A 12,241-nucleotide genomic window follows, 5' to 3' on the forward strand; every position below is an offset into this window, starting at 1 on the left:
GCAATGGTCTCAGAACAGATCCCTGGAGCACTCCATTATTCGCCTTTCTCCATTGAGAAAATTTACCATTTAGCCCTACTCTGTTTTCTGTCTTTCAAACAGTTTGAAATCCACAGCAGGATACTGCTCCCACCCCAGAACCTTTTTTAATTTCCTAAGAAGTCTCTCTTGAGGGACTTTGTCAAATGCTTTCTGGAAATCCAGATACACAATATCAACTGGCTCACCCTTATCCACATGTTTACTTATGCCCTCAAAAATGTAGCAGATTGTTGAGGCAAGACTTCCCTTGGCTAAATCCATGTTGGCTTTGTCCTATTAAACTATGCCGATCTGTATGTTCAGCAGCTTTATGATAATTTCTACCATTTTGCTTGGCACAGACATCAGACTCACTGGTCTGTAGTTTCCTGGCTTACCCCTTGATACCTTTTTAAAAATTGGCGTTACATTGGTAATCCTTCAAGTCTTCAGGTACCATAGATGATTTCAATAATTGCAAATTTCCAATAGCAGGTCCGCCATTTTATTTTTCAGTTCTTTCAGCATTCTGGGATGTGTACTATCTGGTCTAAGAAATGTACTGCTCTATAGTTTTGTCAGTTTGCCCTGTTACATCTTCCAGGTTCACTGAGATTTGTTTGTTACTCTTGTCCTCACCTTTGAATATCATTTCTGGCATGAGTCTATCTTACATTCTCCTCAGAGAATACCGAAGCAAAGAATTGATTTAGTCTCTCTGCTATGGCTATGTCATCTCTAAGTGCCTGTTTTACCCCTTGGTCCAACTGACTCCCTCACAGGCTTTTTAATTCAATGTAACTGTAAAAGTCTTTATTATGAGTTTTTGCTTCCAATAGCAAGCTTCTTTACAAATTATCTTTGCGTTCCTTATCTGTGAATTTTCAATTAACTTGCCAGTGCTTATGCTGTTTCCCGTTTTCTTCATTCAGATCCCTTTTCCATTTGTTGAAAGATGTTCTTTTAGCTATTATAGCCTCTCTCACCTCACCTTTTAACCATGCTGGTAGTCATTTAGCCTTCCTTCCATCTTTTCTAATATGTGGAATATATCTGGTCTGGGCTTCCAAGATGGTATTTTTAAACAACATCCATGCCTGATCTAAACTGGTAACCTTTGCAGCTGCTGACTTTTCCCTAACCATTTTCCTCATTTTATCATAGTCACCTTTTTGAAAGTTAAATGCTGTAGTAGTAGATTTCTTTAGTGTGCTCCCTCCAGTTATTAAGTCAAATTTGATAATGTTGTGATCACTATTGCCAAGTGGCTCCAACACTGTTACCTCTCACACAAAATCTTGTTTTCCACTAAGGACTAAGTCTAAAATAGTTTCCCCTTTTGTTGGTTTTTGTACCAGCTGCTCCATGAACCAGTCATTTCATCTAGGAACTTTACCTCTCTAGCATGTCCTGATGTAACATTCACCCAGTGAATATTGGGGTAATAGAAATCAAAAATGTATAACAAAAAGAGTCAATACAGTAACCCAATAGGTAAAATTGTCAGTAACAAGGGCAACCGAATGAAATTTAAATTATAGCCTAAGTGACGGTGTCATCAAGCCAGACGTTGTGATTTTAACCCAAAACCCAACCGGTCCTCTAATCATTCACCATCACTAAAAAATTGATTTTATTAGTTGAAAAAATAAATTTAAAAAAAAAATTTTTTTTTGATTTTATCATAAAATTAAAAAGTCAGTCAGAAAGACTTTCAGAAACAGTCTTTGATAGACACTCAACTCCGTTGACAATGTGAAGAAGAATTGATAAGCAATCTCTCAATGCAAGGTATAAACACAGCCCTACACGGCTGGTGTTTTGCAAAACAAGCTTCCTCAGGGGCATCTGAACAGTCTCAACATCGGAGTATTTGCCTAAGATAGAGCAAAAACAATCTTACAAAGCCATTCTCAAAATAAAAATAGAAAGGAAAGGCAAAAACTTATCTGACCGCCGTAGGCTACCAGTTCAAGATGGACACGAAGTCTAGGAAGTTTTTCTTCATCGCAAGGAGGAAACGAGGCTGACGTCGGCGTCTCAATAAATATTCAAGTAAGTGTGATGTCATACGATGATGTTTTTGGAAAATGCAAATTACAGAAATTATTAATCAATTGTTATCGCAAACTTGCAACACAAGCACTATATCATAGGAAAAGGCACGGTATTATACCGTCTGGCTTGATGACACCGTCACTTCGGCTATAATTTAAATTTCATTCGGTTGCCCTTGTTACTGATGGTAATAGAAATCACCCATTATTACTGCATGCTGATTTTGTTAGCTTCCCTAATTTATTTTACCATTTCATTGTCTGTTAATTCATTCCGGTCAGTTGGACAATAATACATCCCCACTACTATTTTATTCCCCTTTTCACCTGGAATTTCTATCCATAAAGATTCAACATTGTATTTTTTATCCTTCAGAAATTTTATCCTGTTTGACTCAATGCTCTCTTTAATATATAGTGCCACCCCTCCACCAATTTGATCCATCCTATCATTTTGATATAATTTGTACCCTGGTATCACAGTGTCCCACTGGTTATCCTCCTTCCACCAGGACTTTCAGATGCCAGTTATATCTGTCTTTTCATCCAGTGCTACACACTCTTATCATTTTTTTTTTTTTTTTTTTTTAGATTCTAGCATTTGTATACAGATGTTTCAAGTATGTTTTTTGTTTCTATTAACGACCTGCTCATCAGTTGATGGATAACTTGGAATCTTTCTGATCTTTACTTAAAGGCACCTGATCCCTTTTGGCATTTATTGCAACCTCTCTACTGGGATGCCCTGTTTTCCCTGTTCTCTTAGTATCCTTCAAAGATACAGCATTCTGAACCATGCACTTCTGAGCAACTGTTGGCTTTCATCATCAATTAGTTTAAAAGCTGCTCGATCTCCTTTTTAAAGGTTAGTGGCAACAGCCTGGTTCCACCCTGGTTAAGGTGGAGCCCATCCTTTCGGAAAAGCCCCCCCCCCCAATAATGCCCAGCTCCTAACAAACCTAAAACCCTCTTCCCTGCACCATCGACTCATCCATGCATTGAAACTCCGGAGCTCTGCCTGCCTATGGGGTCCTGCACCTGGAACGTGAGCATTTCTGAGAATGCTACCCTGGGGTTCTGGTTTTCAGCTTTCTACCTAAAACCTTAAATTTGGCTTTCTTATATCATTGGTTCCCACATGTACTAAGACAGCTGGCTCCTCCCCAGCACTATCTAAAAATCCTGTCTATATGATGCGTGAGGTTTGCCACCTTCTCACCAGGGAGGCAAGTTACCAAGCAATCCTCACATCCACCCAGCTATCAGTCTTCCTAGTAATTGAATCACCAACTATAACGGCCATCCTAACCTTTCCCTCTTGGGCATGTGCCCCTAGAGACCTATGCCTACCAAACTCCATAAAAATCTAGAGTGCTACAGATCTAAACAATCGGCCTTTTAGGGCTATGTGGCTTTGCTGAACTGTACTCGGCCACCAACAATCTACTGTAACCTGTTGGTACCAACCTGGCTACCCTATTGTCTGCAGTAACACTAGGCTGTGCCTCCTTAAGAATATACTTTGCCTTACCGGGTCAGACCGAGGGTCCATCAAGTCCAGCATCCAGTTTCCAACGGTGGCCAATCCAGGCTTCAAGTATCTGGCAAGTACCCAAACATTAACTAGATCCCATGCTACTGATGGCAAGAATATGCAGTGGGTATTCCTTAAGTCACCTTGACTATCAGCAGTTTATGGACTTCTCCTCTAGGAACTTATCCAAACTTTTTTTAAGCCCAGCTATACTAGTTACCTTAACCACATCCTCTGGCAATGAATTCCAGAGCTTAATTGTGTGTTGAGTGAAAAATAATTTTCTCTGATTTGTTTTAAATGTGCTTCTTGCTAACTTCATTGAATGTCGTATAGTCCTTGTATTAAAAGAAAGAGTAAATAACAGATTTACTTTTACCCATTCAAGCCCTGTCATGATTTTAAAGACCTCCTATTCATATCTCCCTCTCAATCATCTCTTCCCCAAGCTGAATAACCCTAACCTCTTTAGCCTTTCCTCATAGGGGAGTCATTCAATCCCCTTTATCATTTTGGTCACCCTTCTCTGTACCTTCTCCATCACAACTATATCTTTTTTGAGATGCGGCGACCAGAATTGCACACAGTATTCAAGGTGTGGTCTCACCATGGAGCGATATAGAGGCATTATGACATTCTCTGTTTTATTCACCATTCCCTTCCTAATAGTTCCTAAAATAATTCCTAATAATTTTTCTCCACCCTTTCTTTTTTTACTCTCTCTCACCTTTCCTCTTGCCTCTGCTCTAGAGAATTCAGGATGGTAAGTTTTACAATATTGCAGCCTCCCAACTGTGTTGCTGCTATTGTTTGACTGTGACAGGAGGAAGGTCAATTAAGTCCATTCGGTCTACCCACATCACCCGAAAGCAATAAACTCCAGTCGATTACTGGACCGCCCTTCTCTTCTTTACCATCAGAGGTACTCTGTGCATATCCCACGCATCTTTGAATTACGTTACTGTGTTTATTTCCACCACCTCTGGTGGGAGTCCATTGCATGCATCCACCATCTTCCCATTAAACAAATATTTTCTGCCCTCCTGGAGTCTCATACTTTGTCCTCTTATACTAGAGCATTCTTTCTTCTGAAAGAAGATTAGCTTTTTGCGTCTGAGGTATCTGAATGTCTCTTTCCTACCTCCCCTGTCTCTCTTCTTCTCTAGAGTATACACGTTTAGATCCTTAAGTCTCAACGCATAGCTTTTGGAGCAGATCCTGCACCATTTTGGTAACCTTTCCTTGGACTGCTTCCAGCCTGTCTATATTTTTATAGAGGAAGCGCCCCCGGAATTGAACACTTGTTCTAGGTGAGGTCTCATCGGTGACCTATGCAGAGGCATTATCCTCTCCTTTTTTTTTTTTTTCTGGTCTTGCCTCTACCTATGCACCTTAAATTATATTTGTAAAAGCGGTATATAAACACTTTTAAATAAATAAATAAATAAATAAATAGTATGCCTCTGTTTCAGCTTAAAGGGAAGGTACATGGCCACTTCTTGTCCATCAAGAGAAACAGGCTGTCGAGCTGTTGGACTAATATGTTTTTGCAAATTAATTTCTTCTTAAAAGGATGGATTTCATAATCAGTTAAGCTGAGGACATAAGCTTGTACTGCCAGGATAATGACCATGGCAACCTTTCATGCCCTTGCCTGTAGCTTGGGCATGCAACTCAAGTCACAGTCATTTTCGGGCTGGTACATGTCAGTGCATCTAATTTTACTGGCTAAGGAAGAAGCAAGTGCAGAACAAATGTCAAATACATGCTGCCAAACCCCTATCTGCTTCTAGTTTCTTTCATTAGCCATGGCTGCTAAACTAAAAATGGCAACTCTCCAGGTCTGGATAAAAAAAAACAAACTACAGTTATGTTTGTAATAATTTTTGTTTTTGGATTCTAGGGTTTTGCCCCATGTTTAGACACCCATCCCCTCGACCTCTATTTCACTGTGAACCTGGAAGATGTAGTAGGCCAGATTGACAAACTAAAGAGCAGCATATCACCTGGACCGGATGGTATGCATCTTAGGGTACTGAAGGAACTAAAAAATGAAATTTCTGACCTATTAGTTAAAATTTGTAACCTGTCATTGAAATCATCCATTGGCCAGCCTCCAGTCTTCAGGTACAATGTAACCCATATATTTAAAAAAGGCTCCAGGGGCGATCCATGTAACTATAGACCAGTGAGCCTGATTTCAGTGCCGGGAAAAATAGTGGAAACTATTCTCAAGATCAAAATCGTAGAGCATATAGAAAGACATGGTTTAATGGAACACAGTCAACATGGATTTACCCAAGGGAAGTCTTGCCTAACAAATTGCTTCATTTTTTTGAAGGGGTTAATAAACATGTGGATAACGGTGAACCGGTAGATGTAGTGTATTTGGATTTTCAGAAGGCGTTTGACAAAGTTCCTCATGACAGACTTCTAAGAGAACTAAAAAGTCATGGGATAGGAGGCGATGTCCTTTCATGGATTACAAACTGGTTAAAAGACAGGAAACAGAGAGTAGGATTAAATGGTCCATTTTCTCAGTGGAAAAGGGTAGACAGTGGAGTGCCTCAGAGATCTGTACTTGGACCGGTGCTTTTCAATATATATATAAATGATCTGGAAAGGAATACGATGAGCGAGGTTATCAAATTTGTGGATGATACAAAATTATTCAGAGTAGTTAAATCACAAGCGGATTGTGATTCATTTCAGGAGGGCCTTGCAAGACTGGAAGATTGGGTATCCAAATGGCAGATGAAATTTAATGTGGACAAGTGCAAGGTGTTGCATATAGGGAAAAATAACCCTTGCTGTAGTTACACGATGTTAGGTTCCATATTAGGAGCTACCACGCAGGAAAACGATCTAGGCATCATAGTGGATAATACTTTAAAATCGTCGGCTCAATGTGCTGCAGCAGTCAAAAAACGAACAGGAATTATTAGGAAGGGAATGGTTAATAAAACGGAAAATGTCATAATGCCTCTATATCGCTCCATGGTGAGACCGCACCTTGAATACTGTGTACAATTCTGGTCACCACATCTCAAAAAAGATATAGTTGCGATGGAGAAGGTACAGAGAAGGGCAACCAAAATGATAAAGGGGATGGAACAGCTCCCCTATGAGGAAAGGCTGAAGAGGTTAGGGCTGTTCAGCTTGGAGAAGAGATGGCTGAGGGGGGATATGATAGAGGTCTTTAAGATCACGAGAGGTCTTGAACGAGTAGATGTGAACCGGTTATTTACACTTTTGAATAATAGGACTAGGGGGCATTCCATGAAGTTAGCAAGTAGCTCATTTAAGACTAATTGGAGAAAATTCTTTTTCACTCAATGCACAATAAAGCTCTGGAATTTGTTGCCAGAGGATGTGGTTAGTGCAGTTAGTGTAGCTGGGTTCAAAAAAATTTGGATAAGTTCTTGGAGGAGAAGTCCATTAATGGCTATTAATCAGATTTACTTAGGGAATAGCCACTGCTATTAATTGCATCAGTGGCATGGGATCTTCTTAGTGTTTGGGTAATTGCGAGGTTCTTGTGGCCTGGTTTGGCCTCTGTTGGAAACAGGATGCTGGGCTTGATGGACCCTTGGTCTGACCCAGCATGGCAATTTCTTATGTTCCCTGTAGCCCAGTCATTGCAGTAACAATAGTATACATGCCTCTCTGAGCCAGGCCACTAGGTGTTGCTGTTGTGTAGTGACTGGGATTCTCTCTCCTCGCTCCCAGCTCTTCTCTGTCCAAGAAGAAGGAGCAGGTTCTGGGACCTAAACATGGGTCTTCCATGTGAAAGCTTTTGGTGTTGCTGAGCCAGGGAGCCCCAAAAATTGTACTTCGAAAGCTAACATACAAATATATTAGCTAAAAGTGATGAAATGTGGTGCTTCACTGGAAATATATTATCAGCCAGGAAATATATTTTATAGGAGACTTTTTTTGTTTTACAAGTTCCTGGCACATTTATAGTGCTGATTAAAAGCAAGTACCCAGTCCCTCTGCTGCACATTTTGGCCATGACTAGGAAACGTAAATCCCTATTTCCTTTCAGATTTCTGCTCAAAATACCCTCTTTTGGATTACATTTATGCCTTAGTATACAGTCTAAAAAGTTACGCGCTTAATTGTTTGTATACACTGCGTACTTGTGTGTGTGTGTGTGTGTGTGTTTATTTGCACAGTATGCTATTCACATAGGGGTAGATTTTAAAACATGGACACGCCGATTTTACAACATGTGTGTGTCGCCGCACGCATGTTATAGTACCCGCAGGTTAGATGCTGTGATAGCCTTTCGTATTTATTTTATGTTGCTGTTCTTGTACTTTCTGAATGTCACTGGCTCTTCAGGAGACAGGACTCTAGCACAGAGCTTGGCTCCGTCATTGCTTCAGAGTGATTTTTGCTAACCTGCCTCTGATCTGCGTTTTGGTTTTCCATATACCCGTGGCTTCTTGACCTCTTCTTGGCTAAGATCAAACTTTTTTAAGGTCTGAGCTATGAGTCGAGAGCAATCTCTAGTTGGTCCTTTTAGCTGAGATCGAGAGCCTGTATGATATGGAGAAATGGAAAGGGGGTGGTGGGGCTCTGCCACTCTGTCCCTCTGGGGACAGGATAACATTACGACCATGGCCAAAGCAGGAAGATGCAAAAAGTAGTGCTGAATCAGCAGAGTCTGCAAGAGAGGGAGGTAGCCCTGTGCTCCCGAGGTGCTGAATCATCTTGGTGCCAGCCCTAGACGCATCTCCTCCTCCTCAGGTGTTCTGGAGGAGACCTACCTTGGCCCCTCTGGCGGTCTCCTGTAATGCACTGCGTTGTGGTTGCGCTTGGGAGCATAAATCAGAAACAGCTGGCACCAAAAATAAGTTCTTTCCCTGAGCTGATTTGCATTTTGTGCCAAAATTAGCTTCCCCGCTGAAGAGTCTGTCGTGGTCAGGATATACGTCGAGAGTCTGCTGAAGGGAAGAGATTGAAAAAGAAAGCGCTTTGTTTAACTGGGGATTTTGTGGTTCAGTAATAAACTGTATAATTATGTAGAAGAATGCTTGTTAATTGCCTGAGTGCTGGCAGCGTATTATTGCTTTCTCATCATATAGTGTTTTTATCCAGTGCACCACCTAGGCCCTTGTATTTATCTGCAAACAGACCTTTAATGGATTGCAGTCACGTGGACGGTTTTACCATGGGCAGGCTGAAGATTATTTGCCGTGCGAGCAGCTAAAGAGAGATTTTAATGCTGAAGTCCTGTGCGATGCCATCTGTAAAGCTTCTGCATTCCCCGGGCATGTGCCAGCTATGGGATCCCGCGGATGGAGAGGCTGCTTGTGTAATCACAAGCCCTGACCCCTGGCTGCAGACCTTTCCCCCTCGCCCCTTCATGTTAAGCAGGACCTCCCTTCTCAGGAAACCCTATGCAACGCCCAGCAGGTGGCCTGCAGTCAAAGGGCTGTGGTTTAGCCCTGTGCGTGTGGATTGGGATTGGGGTTTGCATCAGGCTCTCTTTTTTTTTTTTTACTACAGTCCTGAGTTTGCTTCAGGTCCTGCTTAAACTTGTAGTTGCTGCTTTTCTCGCATGCTGCAGCCGTACAATCAGGATTCATCAACTTGTTCTGGAAACATGGAGCCGAGTGGCCCAACCCCTTGTGTGTGTGTATCAGGGGGGAGGGGATTGAGATGAGGTAGTGCCCTTCTTATGCACGCTGCTCTGCAAATAACATGAAGTTTCAAAATGTAATTTAATTCTAGTTTCTTTCTTTTTAAGTGATTTTATTTACATTTATTCCTCATTCTGAATTTATTCTACATTTAACTTAGTTTCCCCCCTCCCCTCCCCCCCCAGCTAATAATGCTGCATCTGAGCAGGCTGGCCCTGCTTTGGGACCTGCCATGGTATTAACCAGTGTGTGAAACTGGTGTCTCGTTTCAGGACGGTGGCAGCCGAAGTGAGGAAACAGATCTCGGGACAGTACGGCAGCTCTCCTCAGCTCCTGAAGAACGTTAACATCGGAGGCAGCGCGTCCCATCACGCCACCGTGAGTGAAACCTCTTGCCTTTGCTAGGTCTGACTGAGGCGCTTCGTGACTCAGATCCATTTTTCTCTTCCTTCAGCGTAGATAAAAGGTTGGAATTTTCTTTTTTTTTTTTTTTTTTTATCTGAAAAGAGCCGAAAGCAGCCATAGCCATCTACTGGTACCAACTGAAGAAGGCTGAAGAAGAGTTGCATGCAGCGAGTGTAGGAAAAACATAATGCAGAGAGGCAAATTCTTTCTCTGCGTTGTGGCCGCTCTAAAATTGTATTACTTTAAAAATATATTGCGATTTTAGAGCAGCCCTCTCGGACTTGAGAAGTTGCTGTAGCAAAACTTAACACTGCGGAAAGAATTTTTTTTTTTCAGGAGCGTGGTGGACCGCCCTCTGTCAGCTCCTGGTGTGCTCATTCGGAATTTCCTAATACCTTTTCTGTCCAGTAAACTGTAGGAAGAAAATGAAAAAGGATTCTTTGCAGTGATTTATAGGGAATTTGTGTATTGTTTCAAGAAAAAAGGCCTTAGAAGCCATAACGAGCCTAACTTTCTGCAGGGACATCGTGACTGCATAATTTAAGCAATTTGTAACCTCAGATCCCAGCATTTAGAACCTGAAAATGGTCTCTCGGCCTTGTTTGCTCCCCCCCTGCACTCTTATTGCTGGGTGACGAGTTTAAGGCTCCTCCTGGTGCCTTTCGTGATAAAGTGCAATGCTCTGGTCTTGGGAGCTGTTGGCAATGTCAAAGAGAGAGATCCAAATGTCAGTTCTGAGTTTCGGGGGAATATTTTTGAATTGTGGTAAAAATATTAAGCTGCAGGACCAACAATACTGTTCCCTAAGTGTTTCTAAGATTTAAAAACAGTTTTTGTTTTGGTTCAGCAGTTTAGTCCCAGTTGGGAACTTGAATGCTCAGGCATCACAAATAAGGGTTATAGCATATGGACTGAGGCCTTTTTACTTGGAGTACCAGGCCCGTGTTTATAAGTGCCAATCTCCTGATTCCCTGCGCGTACCCAGATCAGTCCAGACTCCTGGGTTTTAGAAAATTTCGCTGACACTGCCACATAACTTGAGGTGCCACCTGCAGTCCCTCAGTATTTCTCTGTCTCCAGCAGATGGTGGAGGTGCAAAACCTGCAGTCTGTGGCTAGTTAAAAAAAAACCAAAACTTCAGCTTTTGGAGATTGCCTCTCAGGGGGTTGGTAGGTCCTAGTGGGGCTATCCCCCCTGGTTTAGGAGGTGGATGAGCAGGGGATTGGGGACCCTTTATTGCTCAGTCCTTATCACCCAGGATTGAAAGCTGGTGGTTCCAATTCCCTCACCCTAAGGAGAACGGACAAGCCCGCATAAAAAAGTCTTTTGCTCTCGGGAGCAGCTTTGGGACTGTTGGTCCTTTCAGATCTTCTGGCCCTGGAAAAGTAGTAGCTGAGGGGAATGGAGGGTGGAAGAAGGTTGCCTGGGCGCCATTGCGATTTCTCCTCTAAGCCGTGCGACGGTCCTGCCGCCCACGTTCTGAACTCCTGGCCGTGCCGCAGCCGTCTCGCAGGTTTGAAGTCCATGGGGGCATGGGCCTGCCCGCTCCGCGCCATTCAAACCTGTGAGAGACGGCTGTGGCGTGCTCGCCATTTAGATTCGTTGGAGGGGGGGAGCGGATTCCCACAGGGCTGCGTGGGGGAGCAGTGGCCTCGTGCCGTCCTTGTCGCTGGGATGGAAGGGTGCTGCAGGTTCTCCTGTCCATCAAAGCACTGCCGCTGGATGAGGGTGGCGGGAGAGATTTTATCCATTCATAAACGACCGCAGTGCCTCTCAGAATTCCATGTTTGGATTTTCCTCTAGTGAAAAAAATGTTTAATTCTCTCATTTCATGACCACAGGTGTCTTTTTTTTTTTTTTTTTTTTTTTCTTTTCTTTTCTTTTCTTTTTTTGTATTTTCTTCCCTTCATGGTTGTGCTGGGAGTACCTCCTAATCTGTGCAACAACGAGCCCCAGGAGCTGAGCAGTGTTTCCTGCTGGGCTACAGAGGGGAGGACGGACTCCCAGCTTCTTAGACCCGAGCTTTATTTTACTGAGTGTGTTTTGAAATTTTGTAAATGTATTGGATGCTATTACGGGCGGATTTTAAATGCCCTGACCGCATAAATCCGGCCGGATTTATGCGGGCAGGCTCGGCGCGCGCAGGCTGCCCAAAATCGACAGCCTTGCGTGTGCGCCGATCCCGGATTTTATAAAATACGCGCGGCTACGCGCGTATTTTATAAAATCCAGCGTACTTTTGTTCGCGCCTGATGCGCAAACAAAAGTATGCAATCGCGCTATTTTTTAAAATCTACCCCTTACTGTTTTGCTCTTCTGTTATGCTTGTAATTTGCTGAATCTTTGTGAGAAGTGGAGTATAAATTTAAAATAGAAATAGCTTACAAGATGGCATCCAGCAGAAGCCTGGTTATACGGCAGTAAATGCCTTTTTTTTTTTTTAAAATAGTTATTTTTTTCCTCTTAATAGTGGTGAGAAGCATCTTAACGCAAGCAGCTGTAGAGAGACCTGCATTGTAGGCGGGATCGGACAGAGGCACTTGGGCGCCCCTTCATATCAATATTTAGCAGCC

General features: G+C 42.6%; 1 protein-coding gene across 5 annotated transcripts in view; it reads left to right on the forward strand.

The window, feature by feature from the left end:
• The window catches only part of DOCK7 (dedicator of cytokinesis 7), a 185,315-nt gene that overhangs the window by 8,663 nt on the left and 164,411 nt on the right, over positions 1–12,241 (forward strand). For all 5 annotated transcript variants that reach the window (XM_029618626.1, XM_029618622.1, XM_029618623.1 and 2 more), the window contains exon 2: positions 9,536–9,641. In XM_029618626.1, coding sequence (XP_029474486.1) covers positions 9,536–9,641 — 106 coding nt within the window. The remainder of the gene's footprint in view (positions 1–9,535; positions 9,642–12,241) is intronic.

This window comes from Rhinatrema bivittatum, chromosome 10, assembly GCF_901001135.1.
Source record: "Rhinatrema bivittatum chromosome 10, aRhiBiv1.1, whole genome shotgun sequence".
Classification (NCBI taxonomy): domain Eukaryota; kingdom Metazoa; phylum Chordata; class Amphibia; order Gymnophiona; family Rhinatrematidae; genus Rhinatrema; species Rhinatrema bivittatum.